Here is an 18,362-nt window from a genome sequence, read left to right on the forward strand (position 1 = left end):
TATTGGATATATGAACACTACATATTTGACGCACCGAGAGAGCTTTCCCGCCCCCGATGCAGATCCCGCCCCACATTCCTTCCTTTACCCCAGCAGTATCTGTCCCACGCAAAGAACCACAGCTATTTAGAAGTTTGACGTTCCACCCGATGCACCCAGGACCAAATTGTTTTTCTCCACCACCCGTCTTCTCCCATGCTGTGGAAGTTGTTCAGAACCCCGGTTTTTACAGGGAAGAGCCAATTCACCCGTACCTATACGACACCACCACTATGGAGAGCACTCGAGCACGGCGAAGGTATCCTCTGCCATCACCATCCGCATACCTTGTAGCATTAATTTAAAATTTTATGAGCAGAGGTCCCCATCGAAGAAGCCGAGCTGTACCAATACCAACGCTATCGCTGGCTGTCCGTTCTTTTCTCTCTCCTATAAACCCAATTGCTTATTGACATCTCCACAGCACCAAAGACGCCGAGCAACTGGCTGCGCGGTACCGCAAATTCCGGCTCCCAGCACTGGTCGATGCCGCCATCGAAGCTGCTGGTCATGATGCTTCGAATTGTGAGACTCTCTCTTACACTAAGCATACAGTATAGTTAATCGATTATCACAGGTACCAAGGTCCTCAAATGTATCGAAGGGCAATACAACAAGTCGTTGATCCTGTCGATGGACAATGGCCAGGAGGTGGTAGCTCGGCTGCCCAATCCTAATGCAGGGCCGAAATTCTACACCACCGCATCGGAGGTGGCGACGCGACAGTTTGTGGGTGTTCAACTCCTGAAAGTGCATTGTTTCAAACTACTTATTGATGGATTCGACAGCTCCGAGACCGTCTCGCTATCCCCGTCCCTCGAATTTACGCCTGGTCTGCAGATGAAGCCAATGCAGTCGGAGCCGAGTATATTCTGGAGGAGAAAGCGAGCGGGCAGCCGTTAGGGCTCCTGTGGAGTGACCTACCCTTTTCGGCTCGGTCGCACATCGTCGACCAAGTCGTCGACATCGAGCAGAGGCTTACGTCTGTCACTTTCCCGAGGCATGGATGCATATACTTCCAGTCAGACCTGGGATCAAGACCAGAACATCCTAGTCTCCATCCAATACAGAGTCCAGACGGTGACAGTCAGTCTGCTTTTGTTCTTGGTCTGTTGACCCATCCACGATACTGGCACCGCCCAACAGGAGAGGCAAGATTGAACCTCCAGAGGGGGCCATGTAAGCTACACTTCCATGTAAATGCATAACGTAAGCTCTCTAACACGCACATATACAGTCAAGAACATGACGGAGTATGCGAGAGCCATTGCGAAAAACGAGATTCAATGGACGCAGACGCACGCACAACCAAGAATGAACGACCAGCGATCAGAGGAGCAGCCAGAGACTGCAGATGAGTACATCGCGCTGCTGAAGCGGTACATCGAGCTTGTGCCCTACCTGGTCCGAGAGCCCGAGGATCGTGAATTCCCAAGTCAGCTGCTCCACCCTGATCTACACTTGGACAACATCTTCGTCGACCCAGCAACCAACGATATCACGGCCGTCATCGACTGGCAGCATGCGGCCGCTTCGCCAGTTGATCTACAGCCGCTGTTTGCCCAGATGCTGGAACCAACGACAGCGGGGACCGGAGAAGGCGACGACCCACTCCGCCAGATTTATCTCACCAAGCTCAAGGGTCTGAATCTCAGGCGATGGGAGGCGCTCACTGAGCCGTATCATAAACTCAGAACGGACCCTACCCGGCTGGTACCAGGTTGCGGGGAGCGAAATGACCTATTCTCTCTCCGCCATGCAATGATCGCAGTGGTCGCCCAGTGGGACGATGTATGCACGAGTGGGATCAAATGCCCGATCAATTTCTCTCAACGTGAGCTCGAAGAGCATGAGGAAGAGATGGAGCTTATCGAGGGTGTTTCATTGGTCTTACGCCAGCTTCAAGAGCAAGGACTTCTCCCTCTGAGCGGCATGGTTCTGCGCGAGCAGTATGATGATGCTCAGAGATTGAACCAGCATTTCAGGAATGAGTTCATCGCGTTGGGGGAGGATGCGAAACAGAGGGCGATGCTTGCTAGGCTTTGGCCGTATTCATGAATGGGCTTCCCTAGGTTAAGGGATGACAGGACTCTTCAAACTTCAATTGAAAAAAAGCAAAAAAGGAAAAGGGACGAAAAGAAAAAAAAAAAAAAAAACAATCTCCAATTATTTCGGACGTAGACAGAATAGATCCCTACACATTAACCCATCATTACAGTGATTATAGTTGTGCAAGCCCACAAACTGCTTCACTCAACAATTCGACTACCACATCCTCTCCCGTGCAATATCAAAAGAACTAAAACGGCCACACCGCCCCCATCTCCTCCCCCTCCACCACCACCGGCCGCGCCTGCACCATCACTGAAGTCAATCTAGCCCATTCATCCGACGGATTCCCCCACTTGTGCATGGTACCTCTCTGCACGACCGTGTCGCCCGCCTGCAGCGTCACCGTGGACCCATCATCCGTGCTCAGCATGACGACGCCACGGGTGACGGTGACATAATCGAGGGTGATGGAGCGATGCATCGGGCCCTCGTATCGCGGGGGCAAATCGTAGGTGCAGAAGACGGAGCCGCCGGTTGTTGCGGCGGTCGAGTCGGGTTCGATCTTGGTTGAGTCCTGGTCGATCGTGGCGGGGATCTCGGCGGACGACCAGAGGGGGTTGAGGTATGTGCCGTCTGCGAGGGCGGTGGGCTCTTTCGGGGCGTTGATGGCGATGGTGGCGGTGCGGGAGGCGTTGTGGGTTGTGATGATGCGGCGGGTGTTGGGTGATGGTAGTGGAGGAGGAGGAGGTTGAGGTGAGGACATTTTGCCGAGTTTGATAGGGGTTGATTTGGGGATGTTGGTGGTGGTGGCAAAGACTTCTTCTATTTCATTGGCGGGGGTGAGGTCGGAGGATCTGTGAATAGTTAATTGGCCTATGCCTGGACTATATAGGAGTTGTAGCATACAAACTGCCTAGCCTAACTTTGTAGTCTTCATCAACCGATACAAGCGAGATTTAGCCGAAGGCACAGTGGGCCATCGATGATGACAGCTTAACGCCGACTGATGAGGACCCTGTTGCTAAGTCCATGGATATCTCCGTCTTGGCCCAGTGAAATAGTGGGGCACGCACCACTCAGGGTTTCTGAGATGGTTCCGGCTTGCCGAGTGTGGGGCTTCGGTTTCATTTCCCGGGCGCATGAGATCATGAGTTGATCCCATACAACCGAGAGTGTACTTAAAGCCTGCCATCTGCTGCTAGGAAAATCTCAAGTCTTCTTTGAAATTTCAGGATCGTGCAACTTGGTAAGCACCACCATGAGCAAAACCTGGCTAATCACCGGCGCATCGTCCGGTCTCGGCGCCGCGCTCGCTCATCATGTTCTCCGCGCAGGCCACAAGGTCGTCGGTGCGGTGCGGAATATAACCAAGGCGCAGCAGAGCTACCCTCATTTCGAGGAGCTGGGAGGCATGTGGGTACAACTTGACGTGACGGATCCCAAAACGAAGGAGCATGTCGCGCGCCTCTCCCGCGAGCATGAGGGATTTGACGTGGTGGTGAACAACGCGGGGTACTCCATCTTGGGTAGTCTTGAAAATATGAGGTAAGTTGTCAACAAGCCAAACCTGCCTATATGTCTTCCTATCCTGGATGAGGCATGCTGATTTTTGACTTTGCCTGCAGTGAGACCGAGATCCACCAGCAAATCGACACAAACCTCTACGGTCCGATCCGCGTCATCCAGGGCTGTCTTCCCTTCATGCGCGAGAAGAAGGCCGGATGCGTCGTCAACATCTCCAGTGTCGCAGGGCTGATCGGGCGTCCCGCCACTGCGCTATACTCTGCCAGCAAGTTCGGTCTCGAAGGTTAGTCATAACCCCGAGGAATCGTTCAGCGCCACTGACATATTTCCCCAAAGGTTTATCCGAGAGTTTGGCAGCTGAGCTGGCTGAATTTGGTATTCGGGTGCTAGTCGTCCAGCCCGGCGGCTTCCGGACCGGGTTTCTCTCCGCCTACGTTAAACCGGCGACGGGATTGAACCCTGCGTATGAGGGCACGGCGCTGGGTCAAGCGATGCAGCGCTACGACACGGTCGACGGGACCCAGCGGGGCGATCCGGAGAAGGCGGCGGCGCGGATCTTTGACGCTGTCGAGCAGCAGGGTCTCTGCGCGGAATCGGCGTCATATCTTCGGATGCCGCTGGGGTCGGATTGTTATGCGGTGTTGCGGGCCAAGGTTAATGGGCTGAAGGAGAATATGGATAATATGGAGGTGATCGCGCATAGTACGGATTATCCCCAGTAGGAAGGTTGGGGTCGCGTTTCCGATGTAGAGCTAAAGAAAAGTAGCATGTGACAGTTTATCTATCGAGATCAGTTGATGTACTCTGTTGGAAAGGACTACAGCCTAGTTGTGCTAAGGTTCTCAATCTTTCATCTTTTGTATATAGATTAAAATTCTGATATGGGCAGTATAATAGGATTACAGAATTTACATTACATAGACACCCCCCACTGAGATCCACATTCGGAGTTAAGGTAAGCATGCTGCCAGTTCTGACCTCCCACCGTCATACTTCAACTCCCCCATCACCCACCCTCCTTGAATAATGGTCTTTCACATATATATACCATAAAACCAGTCAGTATCGCCTCTACCCGAGCGTCATCCATTTCCTCAGAAACCATATTTTCGCCAGCATGACCTCCCACCGGAATAAAGTCTACGCCATCACCGGCGCCGCCTCCGGCATAGGCCACGCCATCGCAATTCACCTCGCCCAGCTCGGCGCGCGCCTCGCAGTCACTGATCTCTCCCAATTGGGTCTCGACGCCCTCACCACTGAACTGGAGCCTATAATCGGCAAGACGAACATCTTGGCCCGCCGCGCCGACATCTGCGACCGGTCCGCCGTTGAGTCGTGGCTCGCCGCCACCGGCACCCACTTCGGCCGCCTGGACGGCGCAATCAACACCGCGGGCGCGCACCCGCGGGAGTCCGGCCAGCAACCCATCTGGAACGTGACGGACGAGGACTGGGAGTTCGCCCAGCGGGTCAACGTGCAGGGCACGCTGAACCTCGTCCGCGCGGCGCTGAGGCACATGGTGGACGCGGTTGGTCGGCAGGAGATTTCCACGGGGTCGGTCATCGTCTTTGGCAGTAATTCGTCGGTCACGGGGGCACCGAATCTGTCGGCGTATACTACGAGCAAGCATGCGGTGCTGGGGATCATGCGTTCGGCGGCGATGGATGCGGCGCCATATGGGATTCGGGTTAATGCGGTTTGTCCGTGAGTTTCTCCCTTGGTTGATATGGTTTTATTCTTACTATCCGTCCCTTGCTTCTTCTTCTTCTTTTTCTTCTTCCGTTCTTTCTTTCCTCTTTTTCTTTATTTATTCACTTATTTGTTTCTTACTTTCTCCCTTTCATACCCATGAAGCCGGAGTAGTGAGACTAGATCACTGACGATGCGGGTAGGGGTCCGATTGATACACCTATGTTGCGGAATGCGGTCTCGGAGAGTCTGATGAAGACCCTGGTAAACTCCATTCCCATGAAGAAGGTGGGATCGACGAAGGAGGTGGTCGGACTGGTGACCTATCTGCTGGATCAAAGCTCTGGGTTCACCACGGGCAGCGTGCACATGGTTGATGGGGGAATGACGGCGGCATAATGACTATATCAGAATTCCTACAATATGGACCAAACAGGCCTGGAAAACGGATCTGCAACCATGTCTCTAAAGCTTTATGGTGGTAGACATGACTAGGAAAAACGGTGACTGTGTTTGTTTGGTTGTTGTTTGAGGTGATGGATGAATGATACTTTGATGAGTATCCCGGCCATGAGTGGTAAATGGTGGCTATCTTGGAAGAAAGGCGGCAAAGTCCACATCAACAATAGGAGAGCACATGGTCCTGTACCGTGGAGATCAAGTGAAGGAAACACTCCCACGCCGTTTGCTGGAACTCTTTTATCAATCAAGCGGAAGGCTGCTTTAATCGGGAGTCTGTTAGGTAGCTAGACAACTTGAACTAAATAAAATATCTGATACTCTGAGACCGAGTAGGGTCTGTGCCACCATACATTAACCAAATACATGGCTTGAAGCATTTTTCCGGGATGTCCAGCTGGAGTGCAAGGATTTTTAAACCTCCCAAACCTTAGATTCTGACTAATTGGTTCTTCATTGTCCGCAGTGCATGCTTTTGTTGGAACTGACTCCTGTGACTACTGGCTCCTACTGTGTGTTCTCATATAGGCTCTGCCCTTCAATAATTGGTTTACCATGTTGCTAAAAACGTACAAAGACATTCCTTTCAACATCTAGCACCGTTGTGAACGAATTGACAGTAAAGGTCTTATAACACCATGCAAGAGATTAACATTACAGTGTTGATTTCCGATCTGGTATGTGGTAGACCTAAGGTATATATACCACCCAACTGTTCGCAGTCTTCCTCTTCAAAACTCAACCTCAAAAGTCTCTTGACTTTACACCAACTGAAGAATCTCCTACCTACACGACTACATTCACACCACCCGAACCATACGAACAACTACCACGATGAAAATCTCCTATCCAGCCCTGGGCGCCCTTGCTCTTGCAGCCGGCTATGCCTCCGCAACACCCGCGGGCTACGGGGTCTGCCAGACCGGGTGTGCTACTGTGGTGATGGCTTGCTACTCTGCGGCAGGCTTCACATGGGGTGCTGCTCTTGGAGCCACGATCCCAGCTTCAATCCTGGCCTGCAACAGCGCCTTCGGAACCTGTCAGTCCGCCTGTGCGGCCGTTCTCTTGATCCCATTCCCTTGAGATCTGAAGCTTGAACACCTTCTGGTCAGCCTGCCGTGTCTCTGGGTAATTTCGATCTGCCATAGTGGGGAATACACATGTGGTCTCTAACCGTTGGCCTTGAGTAGGATCAGCCAAGCCCGCCCATCGTCATCCAGAAAGAAAAACGGCTTTCCATGTCGGAGCGAAGGGGATGCTCCAAGCACACTTGGGCGGAAGCTAGGCGGCAAGGATTTGAGAGGGGTGATTGTATGCCACTTGTCAGTGATGAATTTCAGTCCACTAGTTACCTTGTGCAAGTCGTCCTAGACAGTCCTAGACAGTAGCATTAGTCATTTCGAAGAATCGTTTGGAATTAAAAATCTTACTGGTTGATGACAGGGCCTAAAAACTCCCTCGTACTCTGCATTGGGCAAATGGGTGCAGGTACAAGCACAGACAGTTGATTGGCTGGCGTGTTTGGCGTATCCGGCGTGTTTGGCGTCTCTGGCGTCTTTGAGCTTGGCATCTCAATCCCACTCACTTATCTTCACAATGCTCAAAGGGAATTGTCAACAGTATATAAGATCTGTAATCTCCTCTATAGAATTACATCTTCGTGAATATCATAGATATCAGCCACGTTGTATCACTTTTCATAGTCCAATATGGCTACCAATCCTACCTTCAAACAGTGCTATCTTCCCGAGAAGAAGGGCTTCGATAGTCTCGTGGTTCGCGAAGTGCCCAAGGCCTCCCCAAAGTTCGGCCAGATTCTTGTCCGCATCAAAGCCGTGTCACTGAACTGGCGCGACGCAATCATAGCCAAAGGCACCTATCCCTTCCCCGGACCCGATGCTCTTGTGCCTGGAAGCGATGGTGCAGGTGGGAATACATTTTCTCTCTCTCTCTCTCTATTTTGTACAGTACAGCCCTAACGCTCCGCGAAACAGGCATCATCGAGGAGATCGGTGAAGGCGTCACTGAATGGAAAGTGGGCGACCGCGTCCTAGCCAACTTCACGCAGGACCACCTCGCCGGCCGACTGACCAAGGCAAGCCTCCTCTCGCAGCTCGGGGGTGAGATCCAAGGCCTGCTCGGCGAGTACTTCATCTTCCCTGCGCTAGGGATGGTCCGGATCCCGGACTACCTGAGCTTCGAGGAGGCGTCGTGCCTGCCCTGCGCCGCGCTCACGGCGTGGAACGCGCTGTACGGGCTAGTGCCCCTACGCGCGGGGCAGACCGTTCTTCTGCAGGGCACCGGAGGGGTGGCTACTTTCGGCTTGCAGATCGCGCATGCAGCGGGCGCCACCACGATTGTCACCTCTTCGTCGGAGGAGAAACTGGCCAAGGCCAGGGCCCTCGGCGCCACGCATCTCATCAACTACCGGACGCACCCCGACTGGGCCGCTGAGGTTATGCGGCTCACACAGGGGAACGGAGTCGACCATATCATTGAGGTCGGGGGCACCCTGACCCTGCAGCAGTCGTTCGACGCGATCGCATTGCACGGGCTGATCCACTGCATCGGGCACATTACCAACCCAGATCCCCTGGGGAAGGGCAAGGAGTTGCGCGGTCCGGACGCAGCATTCCTGGCGCTGGATAGGGTCTGTATCGTGCGGGGCGTGGTGGTGGGATCGCGCGAGCAGCTGCAGGAGATGCTCGCGTGCTTCGAGGCGCATGCGATCCGGCCGGTCATTGACCGGGTGTTTGGGTTCGAGCAGGCCAAGATGGCCTATGAGTATCTGTGGAATTCGAGCCATACGGGGAAAGTGGTGATCAGTGTGCCGTGATATGGTGTATCTGATGTTACTGTAGCGAGTATCACATATTGCATTCGGGTCTAGGGCTTTGTGTGTATACGGTATCTGGTAAACCGACCCACTTCTGAGTTAGGAATAGCCTTTGTTGTAACCCCGCCTCTTATCAATCCCTCAATCCAAGCATCAAGATTCCACACAACACTCCTCCTCACTCTAACTTTACATAAGATCAGATACTCAGTACTAGGCAATTCATGTCTAATAGAATCAACCCCAAAGCGAGACGACGGAATGGTTCCAAGCACGACCGGACGGGCTGTCTTACATGCCGTTACAGGTACGCACGCTGAACCACCCCTCCCCTCATTCTACCTCATCATAAATACTCATCCTGGCACAGACACAAGAAATGCACCGAGAACACCTTCCCTGAATGCGGAGCTTGCATCCGCCTCAATCTCGAATGTGTGAGAGAGCCCAAGCGTCAAATTGCCCCTGATCCGCGGACTCACCCCGGTGAATCGAGCGCCGCGCCTTCCGTCCGAACAGTGGATCCAGTGAATTTCTTCCACGATTACCACCCTTTTACCATCCGAGAGACAGATCGAACATCTATGAGGCAGTACGCGATGAAGTACTACATCAACATCATGACCCAGATGTTAACAGTCAGCCAGCAGTACAACTCCTTTCTGTCCGGTGCGAGCTGCTCCCTCGCCAGAATCCATCAACCACACCGCAACTGACCTGATTCCATCTTCCCAACACAGAATTCGTCCCAATGTCGATCGTCTCGCCCGCTCTATCGGGTGCATTGATCTCCTGGGCGGCAGGCCATCTAGCCGCCGCAGCAGACGAGCGCTACCGCATCACCGCCCTAGAAGCGCGATCCACCGCCCTGGGCCACCTAGCCCTAGCTCTATCCACCCCCTCACAGAACGACAATGTCTGCACCCACGCAGCAACCTGCCTAGTCCTCCTGACTTCGGAGGTATGTCTCGGTAATCAGACCGGATGGTACGCCCATCTCCTCGGCGCAAAGAGCATCATTCTCGCCGCCACCACCACCACCCCGAGTGGAGTCGTCGGCCCTCACGCCCTCAAATCCACCCCAGAGGGCCAGTGGATCCTCCGCAATTTCGCCTATCACGATATCCTGGGCAGTGTCACGCTAGGGACCAAGCCACTGCTGCGCGCGGATTACCTCCATGACATCACGGAGGGAGTGGTCGATACGTATCTGGGCGTGGCGGCGGGGATCCTGCCGCTGATCGCGGAGATTAGTTTTCTCGATTCTCCTCGTCGAGGAGGGGATAATGGCACGCAGGCGACGTTGTGCAGTCACGAACTGGACCCGGAAGTATACTCGTCATGCACCGACATTGAGCAGAAACTCCTCGCCTGGCGATGTCCCAACACCACAAGCACCGCGTCCCCGTCGCTGGTCGCATTGGCATACGCCTACCGCAGCGCCGCCGAGATCTATCTGTACCGGCGGATGCGGGGATTTCTCCCGCGCCACCGCAGCAGCAGCCCATCATGGGGCGATGCTCGCCAGAGGGGCCGACCCGACAACATGCTCGGTACCAAGATGGCGGTCGCCGTCGCCGAGACCCTTGCCCACATCCGGGAAATCCCCTGGGCCGAACAGGTCGAATCCGCCCTGCTGTTTCCGCTCTTCCTGGCTGGCGGAGAGGTGACAACGCCCGACGCGATGGCGGTGATCCGCCGGCGTCTTGAGCTCATGTTCGCGCGCCGGCGGTTCGAGAATATCGCGCTGGCCCGGGCCATACTGGAGGAAGTGTGGGAGCGTCGTTTGAGGGAAGCAGAAACTGGTTCGCTGGCAGGAAGCGGGGTGGATTGGGAAGAGATCCTCGCCAGACGGGGGGATCAGCTTCTGTTGACTTGAGCCCTGGTTTCTTGTTGTTTTGACTAGAGTATCATAGCAATCGCAGGGAGTAAACCAAGTAATTCCGCGATCCAGAACCATGTATAGTACAACATAAACTTCCACATAGTTAACCTACAGACGAGGCCCAGATTCGATCACACAAACACGGAAGCAATGTACTGTACAGCCCATCACCCGAATCAACAAGCCAAAGCAAAGACCCAACCAACCTCCTACTCCCTCAAAATCCCCCGAATAGTCTCCTTCAACTCCTCCTCCCCCATAATCCTCAACCCCAACCGCTCATTCCAATTATACTCCATAAATTCCCCACCCCTGTACCCCTCCCCATACATCATCTGAAAGTAGTAATTGATCATCACCGACTGGTCCCCCTGCATCAACTTCCTATCTGACTCCGCGATCAGCGCCTTGACCGAAACCTCCCCCGGCGTCCCAAACTCCATCCCCAACACCTCCGCAACCAGCCGGGTGAGCTGCCGCTCTGTCACCGCGGCAGAGCAGATATACACCGCCTGGTTGGCGGCGGCCTCGAACTTGCCAGCCTCGAAAAGCTTGACTACCGCCGATGCGATATCGGCGAGCAATGACACGGCGATGGGCTTGTCGCCGCCGTCGTGGAAGACGGCTTTCTTGGTCATGGGGTTAGGGCCCAGCACCCCATATTTTAGGGCCATGTCGAAGAAGGCGCCGCTGTTGATCGAGGTCCATGTTGTAGTCCCTGTGGTGGTGGGCATGACTTGGTTCAGGTATTGACGAATGAGAACCTTCTCTCTCGCGATGGGGAGGTTGATGGCCAGTGGGGACTCGAGCATGGTGGTGAACTCCGAGGGGATGAAGCGCTTGACTCCTGCGGCGATGCAGGCGTCGATGATGGGTTTTTCGGTGGTAAGTTGAGGGAAGGGGACGGCGCTGTTGCGGGGTTAGTTTGGTTTCCTGGTAGATTCGAGGGAAGGGGGGGGGGGGTTACTCACCTGATGACGACGTCCTGACCGGTGAAGTTGGAGATCAGCTCGTCCCGGTTCTGGTAGTCGACCTTGACGGTTCTCAAGCCTTCGGGGGCGGGTTTGTTGGAATCTTTGCGCTGCAGCGCGGTCACTTCGTGGCCTGCAGCTGCTAGAGCGCTGGCGATGCGCGAGCCCAGGGTACCGGTGGCCTGGAATGCACGGTCAGGGATGAATTCAGAGTGGAGTGAGGTGGTGGTTAGATAGCATACTCCGATGATAGAGACTTTTCTGGCGGTGGCCATGTTGAGACTGTAACCGGGGAGGGATGGAAGAAGGGGGTGATTGACTGTGTTCAGATGGAGAACTGTAGTCTCTTTGCTTGATAGGGAATAAACACACGGTGGTGCAGGGCAGACAACCCGACGACCTTTATAGATACCCGTGAAATGCAGTTAGGGTTATGCCGGCACTTTCTCAGAAGGTCTCGCCTCCGATAACACAGCCGGTCACCGTTCGGGTTAGACCTCGATCCCGACACGGGCTCGAAATCAATGCCGAAGCTTACTCCCATGGTAATGCTTGGTAATCATTTTGGACATGCTTGATAAGGTCGGTATTTAGGGGCGCATGCTTAGCAGTAGGTACTGAGGAGTAGAAGACAATTACTTTGATTGTTTTGCCGCATGGGCCTTGCTTCAATGGGCGTGTGGACCGGCGTTGAGCCTAGGACGATTTCTTTGGACATCAACCATATAATTGGTGGAGTGTGTAATGACAGTATGTTCTATATACTTAGTAACATATCTTGTGAACCATTGAACTTTGTTTGGAATTTGAATATAGATTACCGCCTTTTGTTCGTGATCTTAACATCACTCCATTTTATTATCATCAATAAACTTCTTATGAGGAATCTTGTTTCAAAAATGGTTTAAAGATAGTGACGAGTTGGAGCATAGTATTCATTACGATTATATCTTTTTTTTGAACGGTGGTGATCAAGCACCGTCCCTTGCCCGCTGCTGTTCTTCTAGCAAGGCTTGCATGGGGCACTCGATAGCATACAGTCCGTTCATTCTATCAATTCTAGGCTTTGACTCACACCCACACATGACCCCAGGACGTGACGTATAGGGTTGCCCATTTGCTCAGCCAACAGCCGTATGTGAGCATCTTGAGCATTCTCTTCGAATGGGAATATGATGCTTGTTGGAGGTATTTAAGGGTGATGCATCAAAAGTCAGCGTTGCAAGTGCTTGTATTCCACTCCGGACAGTAGTAATACAGGTGTTTCCTCCCCCATGCTCCCTAAGGTCCCAATTTCTTATTTCGCATCACCCAACAGTGGAAGCAGGGAAAATAAAGTTGAAAGAACCCATTCAAGAACCCCCCAAAAATTGAGACCCACCTCCTTCGTCAGCGTCTACGCGCTATGCGCAGCCATCGCCTCGGCCCTGCCGACTGAAACCGACGATCACCACCTGGAAGCCCGCGTGCAGCAACCGCAGGTGTACGGCCGCACATGTTACTGTGGCGACGATTGCAACACCGTGTCCTGGGTGTATGCATGGGAATGGTACGACGGCGGCTGTTTCAACTTCTATACGGGCATGTCGGCCGCCTGGATCGATGCGAGCTCAACATGCACCTTCTACAACGCGGCCAACTGCCAAGCCAGTGCCATGGCGTCCTCGAGCACCTATGCGAATTCCATTGTGGGGTGACTGTAATCGGCGCGTTGTTATCGGTAGATCTGTGTTGCCGCTGTCACTGTCGCTGTGGCTGGCTGTAATGATGATGGCTACTGTAAAACGGCGGTGCTTTCATAAGTAATCTGCACACCAGAAATGGGTATCTGTGGGGGGTTCCAGTCTTTCACAAGCTTCCACCCTTGTCTAATTTCTTCATTGTCAGCTTCAGAAGATGCGTTGCGAAGCGTCACGCTGGCATGCAGTTATCTGTAGCATTATTCTGCATCACGAGGTGGATATAAATGTCAACGCACACGGCATTATCCACAAGAAACTCCAGGCCGAACTCGGCGAAGGTCTTATATCCCAGGCGGGTACCTTGGAAGGCTGCCGGCTCAGAGCCGCTACCGCTCGAGGCTCCACGATTTCGAGCGACATACATGCTACGTCCTCTGTTGGGGCGTCTTAACTGAGCGGAAGTGGCTCCAATAAAGCACTGCTAGCGATAGATCGACGAGGAAATAAATCTCATGATAGTGCGGGTACGTTTGCGGGCAAAGGGGCGAAGGGAGGAAGGGGACTCTATCCGCATCGTTCCCCGCCTAGTTCCATGCTAGTATGGCTGTGTGCTGGGGGTAATTCGTATATGAAGGGGAGTATTGCTAAGCATATTTACTCTGGGGCCTATGATGAGGAATGATGCAGGCAAGTGGGTGAACACGCTCTAATAGTAGCGTCATTCACTTTTGCTTCTTCCTCAAGCCGGACAAGCTCGATCAGGATTTAGTGTCAGGGCCTTGTCCCAAAACGTCGCAGGAAAGGATCAATGGCACCATTTAGGAGCGTCATCCACTAGTTCCAAGGGTTTCATGTCTACACAAAGCAGCCTGGAATCTGGCCAAGGCCATTATCGGAGTATGAGCCGATGTAACATCAAATGCATGGTTCGACGAGACCGTGCGAACCGTGGTGCCGGTTACAACCAGACCCAACCTTACTTTAAAGTTGGGTTCTTTGCAACTATATATCGCATTCGGACACCGGAAAACAGCGCATACACTGAGTATTGTGGTCGCCTTTGGCGCTGGTGGAGTTACTTCGCTACACTAGCTGTCTTGTGACGTACCGCAATGCTCCCATGGGTTGCGTCGCAGTATTGCATAGAGTGCGTCACGACATGAACCGGGTGTTTTGAGAGGGGGTTCAAACTGCTCAGGAAAATTTCACATGTAAGCAGATATAAGTCTTGACATGGCCTGTAATCCGTACCCCAGGAGGGTCAACCACAGTCCGCTCCAAGCATAATTGTGCACGCGAAGTTCATTTCTCCTTTTTGCCTGTACCATTCGCTTACCCGGCCAAGATGAGTCTGTACAACGATGCATCCAATGGGTCCCTCACCCGGCAGAAGATTGAGGAGTACTTGGCCAAGGGGACCAACATCAACAATACCACGGGCAACGGGGAGACGGCCCTGGCCTTGGCCATCAAAGGCGGGCACACCAGCGCCGTCAGCCTGCTGCTCAAGTTCGGCGCCAATCCGGCCAAACGCAATATTGACGGCCGGTCGCCCTTGTATCTGGTGGCCGCGGCGCCGAAGCAGAAACGGGTGCGGCTGGTCCAGCTGCTGATCGATGCGGGTGCTCTGGTCGATGAGTCGGTGCCGAACTTCGGCGACGACACGCCGCTCATGGTGGCCATCTCGCAGGCCAAGGATCCCAAGCTGATCCACGCGCTGGTGGAGGCCGGGGCCTCCCTGACCCAGACCAATGCGCGCGGGGAGTCCGCCAAAACCCTGGCGCGCGACTCGATGGACCCCGCCATCCAGCGAGCGCTCGTGCCCCAGGGAGACCCGACCAGGACGTACAGGCCCGAGCTGGGCAATCTCCTCACCAGTGCGGGCGTGTTTGCCGCCGCTTACTTCGGCGACTGGAAGGATGTAGCCAAAGATGCGGTGGACCGGATTGCTCAGTATCTGAACAAGGATACCGAACTTAATGATGTAAGCAGGCTGGCCGTTCCTTTTACGGGTGCAGAGGGACACCCTGTAGGGCTAATAATGGGTCTGATATGTTCAGGGAACTCATGATCTGCACACGGTGGAAGACTTCAAGAACTTTCTGTTGGATTACATTGACCGCCAAGGCTTGGAGGACTTCTACCCGTCCAATGACCCTCGCATCCAAGCCATTGCGGAGGCCACGGTGGCGTTTCGAAAGAAGCCCGAGGCGAAAGCGCTCTCAATCCCGCCGACGGGGCTATCTATCCAGACCAAGAGTCTCTTTGTACAAACCAGTGGCTTAGGAGTGCAGACCACAGCTCCGACCATACAGAACCTGCTGACCTTGGCCGTGGCGCAGCTGTACACACCCGTCCTATACATCGACGATAGTGGATCGATGAACTGGGCGCTAGGAGGGGAAAACGCGACTGGCACAAAGCGGATCGAGGCGGCCAGAGTTCTTGTCTCGGAGCTGATGGATATCCTCGACTGGGTGAATCCTGAGGCCCAAGCTGGGCGTGGAACCACGAGTATCCGCTTCATTAACAAGACTGTCAGCAATGCGGACAATCTGACCTCGACTCAGGTCAAGGAGCAGATGAACCAGCTGAATCCGAGTGGAGGCACGCCTCTGGGGACCAATCTCCGGACCAAGATTCTGAACCCTTTGGTCTACGACGTGATCAACGGCAAGAAAGACCTCAATGCCCCATATTTGATCCTAACCATTGGAGACGGAGCCCCCAACTCCGGCGATACCAACGACACCTTCCGCAACGAGGTTGCCAGCGCCGCAAATTTTCTGCAAGCGAACAAATACTCGCCTCCGGGTTCGTGGCCCTGACTCTATCCCATCCACCCGAGATTGGCTTGTGCTGATTTGTGCCCCCTATTGCAGCGGTCAAGTTTACCTTCAGCCAGATTGGCAGTGATGCGGCGGCGGAGGCATTCCGGAATGGGCTGGTCAACAACCCTCTGCCGAATAACACCCTCTACGTTTCGTCAGGTAAGTGCAAGCCTGGATGGAAGGGCAATTCACTCGCTGATTGCAGGCATCTAGACCGTTTCGACCAAGATTACGACGCGAACAAAGGCAATCCCGACAGACTCAAAGCGAATGTAAGCCCTACTTGCCGACGGCGATGTGCGCCTAACGTGATTGAGCCAGATGCTAATTGCTGTCTCTTTTCCCAGCTGATCAACTGGTTCTCCGGTCTTGTCGACCTCAAATGAGGAGAGCCTGATAGGCACGCCTCGCTGTAGCCTGTAGGCCAGAGGCGAGGCCATATGCCGGGCCCCGCCTGCAATTGTAGCCCGAGCTGTGTATGGTCTTTCTAGTCGGTTCTAGGATAACTTCCATTACATAATCAATGTTGTCATCGCGATTGTCTTGTATGCTACAAAATACAGTACTCATCACACAACGAACAGGGTGTCTGCTTGCAGGGGCTGGGGAAGGTCTGGTATTCCTGGAGTTCGGGATACCATTTACGGTGGTGGGCTGGCAACTTGGGTAACCCTAATTCTCCCGATAATTTATGCCTTACCAACCACCTCCGCCCATCGATAGGACCTACCCATGCGAACCCCTTCAAATACTTAGCCTCGGGGAAGACAACGTGAGTACAAGTTTTTTCGCATGATCAGCGTGATCAGGATTATCAGGGTCTAAGGGTCTAAGTTTACATATGGATATCTCAGGCCACCGGTATGACTACATTAGGGTGTTTTTCCAGGAACGCTAGATATTAGTATTTTACAGTAGGGCCATTCTGAGTTGAAAGCAGTCCGTTCGGGGGGATAACATCAGTTATAAGCATCAAGATACTCGCGATCGTTTGGGTTACAGTAAGTCGGCGCGAGTAGCTTGCCGTGGGAGGGTTATGCACGTACAGCCTCCGGAGCGCTTCAACAACCGCTTCGACAGTGATGATGAATTTCATTTTGAATGGAACGACAACATCTTCAATCCTTGAGCACTAACGACTGGCATATCATAAGATTATCCGGGAGTCCTGCTGGCTAACCCGAGCGCGAACTCCTAGTGTATAGTTCTCCGATCTCCCCTTTGTTACGGCGGAGTTTAGGGCTTCGCGTAGAAAACGACCGGCCGCATGTCGAAGAGCACGGCGAGGGAATTGCCTCCGGGTGACACGGCAATGGCCTGGGCCTTCTTGTCGGTATCTGTGGTCTGTGCATAGTCTCCAATCAAGGACCAGACGCGAACGGTTCGGTCCTCGGAAGCAGACAGCAGTGCGTTCCCATCGGCGGAAAACGCCACGTCGACCACCGCCGAGGCATGAGCGCGGAGGTCGCGGCGCTGGGTTTGGGATGCAGCGTCCAGGATCTTGATGCTGGAGTCCTGTAGACCGCAGGCAAGGTGGACCCCGCTAGGCGAGAACGCCACGCTCCGCACCTCGACGTTAAGAGGGTGTGTCTGGACGACTTTGCCTCCGGTCCAGAACTTGATGGTCTTGTCGGAGGACGCGGTGACCAAAGTCCCGTCTTTGGAGGAGAAGGTCAGCCCATTGACCGCCGCTGAGTGCTTGTCTTGTGCCGAGATGGGCAGTCGAGTACGCGAGGTCACATCCCACAGCAGGACGCGGCCGTCTTCCAAGCCAGCGACAGCGGTCTTCCCATCGGGCGAGAAAGCGACCTTGGTGCCCTTGGTCTCTTTCTTCTCGTCCAGCAGCGTGTAGATAGTCGAGGTGGTGCCGGGGGGGCCGACGGTGTAAAGCTTGACGACCCCATAGTAGCATGCCACCATAACCGACTGGCCGTCGGGGTGCCAGGCAATGCTCGTCGCGACCCCGTCGCTCGATTGCATGGTTGCCAGCCGTGTGGTCTGCGCGGTCGTCACATCGTGGATGTCGATATTCCGGGCGAAGTCGACGGTCACCACTTGGTTGGGATTGCTGGGCGAGTATGCGAGCGCGGTGGCTGCCAGTCTCTTGTTGGTCATCGCATCGTTCTTGGGCCATGCCCCATTCCCAAGATGGCTCTGGCCCTCGCGGCGGCACTGCTGAAGTTGATCCTGGGACTCTTTCCTCTGGTCGTCCAGTTTCTTCTCGCATTCGGTCTTCAGGGCGCCTTTGTCTTGGTCACACTGTGCTTTGTCGGCCGCTTTGTCTTGCTCGCATTTGGTCTTCTCTGCGGCCTTGTCCTGATCACACTGCTGCTTGGAGGACTGTTTCTGGTCCTCGAGTTTCTTATTGCATTCATTCTCGAGGGTGGTTTT

General features: G+C 53.9%; 11 protein-coding genes across 11 annotated transcripts in view; 8 read left to right on the forward strand and 3 right to left on the reverse strand.

Annotated features, from left to right (window-relative positions):
• Positions 1-195: 195 nt before the first annotated feature.
• BO86DRAFT_413617 (aminoglycoside phosphotransferase family protein) lies at positions 196-2,097 on the forward strand (the record flags this gene model as incomplete). Its single annotated transcript, XM_025674762.1, has 6 exons — positions 196-298; positions 359-410; positions 464-564; positions 617-768; positions 828-1,218; positions 1,277-2,097. 6 exons carry the CDS (start codon positions 196-198, stop codon positions 2,095-2,097), a joined length of 1,620 nt encoding a protein of 539 aa, XP_025522670.1.
• A 120-nt stretch (positions 2,098-2,217) lies between these two features.
• BO86DRAFT_238022 (cupin domain-containing protein) lies at positions 2,218-3,053 on the reverse strand. Its single transcript, XM_025667070.1, has 2 exons — positions 2,998-3,053; positions 2,218-2,945 (listed from the first exon to the last, which is right to left on the reverse strand). The coding sequence occupies exon 2, from the start codon at positions 2,852-2,854 to the stop codon at positions 2,339-2,341; it is 516 nt and encodes a 171-aa protein (XP_025522671.1). The 5' UTR covers positions 2,855-2,945; positions 2,998-3,053; the 3' UTR covers positions 2,218-2,338.
• Positions 3,054-3,343: 290 nt separating this feature from the next.
• BO86DRAFT_413618 (putative short chain oxidoreductase/dehydrogenase) lies at positions 3,344-4,337 on the forward strand (the record flags this gene model as incomplete). The annotated part of the gene is made up of 3 exons (XM_025674763.1): positions 3,344-3,636; positions 3,717-3,898; positions 3,952-4,337. Exons 1-3 carry the CDS (start codon positions 3,350-3,352, stop codon positions 4,335-4,337), a joined length of 855 nt encoding a protein of 284 aa, XP_025522672.1. The 5' UTR covers positions 3,344-3,349.
• Positions 4,338-4,732: 395 nt separating this feature from the next.
• On the forward strand, positions 4,733-5,706 carry BO86DRAFT_324843 (SDR family NAD(P)-dependent oxidoreductase; the record flags this gene model as incomplete). Its single annotated transcript, XM_025668496.1, has 2 exons — positions 4,733-5,322; positions 5,511-5,706. 2 exons carry the CDS (start codon positions 4,733-4,735, stop codon positions 5,704-5,706), a joined length of 786 nt encoding a protein of 261 aa, XP_025522673.1.
• A 927-nt stretch (positions 5,707-6,633) lies between these two features.
• BO86DRAFT_277479 (zygote-specific protein) lies at positions 6,634-6,849 on the forward strand (the record flags this gene model as incomplete). Its single annotated transcript, XM_025667284.1, has 1 exon — positions 6,634-6,849. A coding segment is annotated over one exon (216 nt), but the record flags the coding sequence as incomplete, so codon positions are not given.
• Positions 6,850-7,475: 626 nt separating this feature from the next.
• On the forward strand, positions 7,476-8,602 carry BO86DRAFT_422882 (zinc-dependent alcohol dehydrogenase family protein; the record flags this gene model as incomplete). Its single annotated transcript, XM_025675371.1, has 2 exons — positions 7,476-7,692; positions 7,761-8,602. 2 exons carry the CDS (start codon positions 7,476-7,478, stop codon positions 8,600-8,602), a joined length of 1,059 nt encoding a protein of 352 aa, XP_025522675.1.
• Positions 8,603-8,970: 368 nt separating this feature from the next.
• BO86DRAFT_442385 (Zn(II)2Cys6 transcription factor) lies at positions 8,971-10,481 on the forward strand (the record flags this gene model as incomplete). The annotated part of the gene is made up of 2 exons (XM_025676302.1): positions 8,971-9,271; positions 9,343-10,481. Coding segments are annotated over 2 exons (1,440 nt in total), but the record flags the coding sequence as incomplete, so codon positions are not given.
• A 215-nt stretch (positions 10,482-10,696) lies between these two features.
• Positions 10,697-11,733, reverse strand: BO86DRAFT_442388 (aromatic alcohol reductase; the record flags this gene model as incomplete). Its single annotated transcript, XM_025676303.1, has 3 exons — positions 10,697-11,396; positions 11,459-11,640; positions 11,701-11,733. The coding sequence occupies 3 exons, from the start codon at positions 11,731-11,733 to the stop codon at positions 10,697-10,699; spliced, it is 915 nt and encodes a 304-aa protein (XP_025522677.1).
• Positions 11,734-12,732: 999 nt separating this feature from the next.
• BO86DRAFT_404335 (uncharacterized protein) lies at positions 12,733-13,155 on the forward strand (the record flags this gene model as incomplete). The annotated part of the gene is made up of 1 exon (XM_025674003.1): positions 12,733-13,155. The coding sequence occupies one exon, from the start codon at positions 12,733-12,735 to the stop codon at positions 13,153-13,155; it is 423 nt and encodes a 140-aa protein (XP_025522678.1).
• A 1,330-nt stretch (positions 13,156-14,485) lies between these two features.
• On the forward strand, positions 14,486-16,448 carry BO86DRAFT_442395 (ankyrin repeat protein; the record flags this gene model as incomplete). Its single annotated transcript, XM_025676304.1, has 5 exons — positions 14,486-15,124; positions 15,201-15,954; positions 16,023-16,130; positions 16,185-16,243; positions 16,319-16,448. 5 exons carry the CDS (start codon positions 14,486-14,488, stop codon positions 16,355-16,357), a joined length of 1,599 nt encoding a protein of 532 aa, XP_025522679.1. The 3' UTR covers positions 16,358-16,448.
• Positions 16,449-17,207: 759 nt separating this feature from the next.
• BO86DRAFT_404337 (WD40 repeat domain-containing protein) overlaps positions 17,208-18,362 on the reverse strand; it is a gene marked incomplete at both ends in the record, with an annotated part of 1,781 nt that continues 626 nt past the window's right edge. Inside the window, one exon of the mRNA XM_025674004.1 lies at positions 17,208-18,214. Coding sequence (XP_025522680.1) covers positions 17,208-18,214 — 1,007 coding nt within the window. The remainder of the gene's footprint in view (positions 18,215-18,362) is intronic.

The sequence above is a fragment of the Aspergillus japonicus genome, assembly GCF_003184785.1.
Source record: "Aspergillus japonicus CBS 114.51 unplaced genomic scaffold BO86scaffold_89, whole genome shotgun sequence".
Classification (NCBI taxonomy): Eukaryota; Fungi; Ascomycota; class Eurotiomycetes; order Eurotiales; family Aspergillaceae; genus Aspergillus; species Aspergillus japonicus.

Coding starts and splice junctions, on each gene's coding strand:
- BO86DRAFT_238022 (XM_025667070.1), bottom strand. CDS start 2,854: ATGTCCTCACCTCAACCTCCTCCTCCTCCACTACCATCACCCAACACC.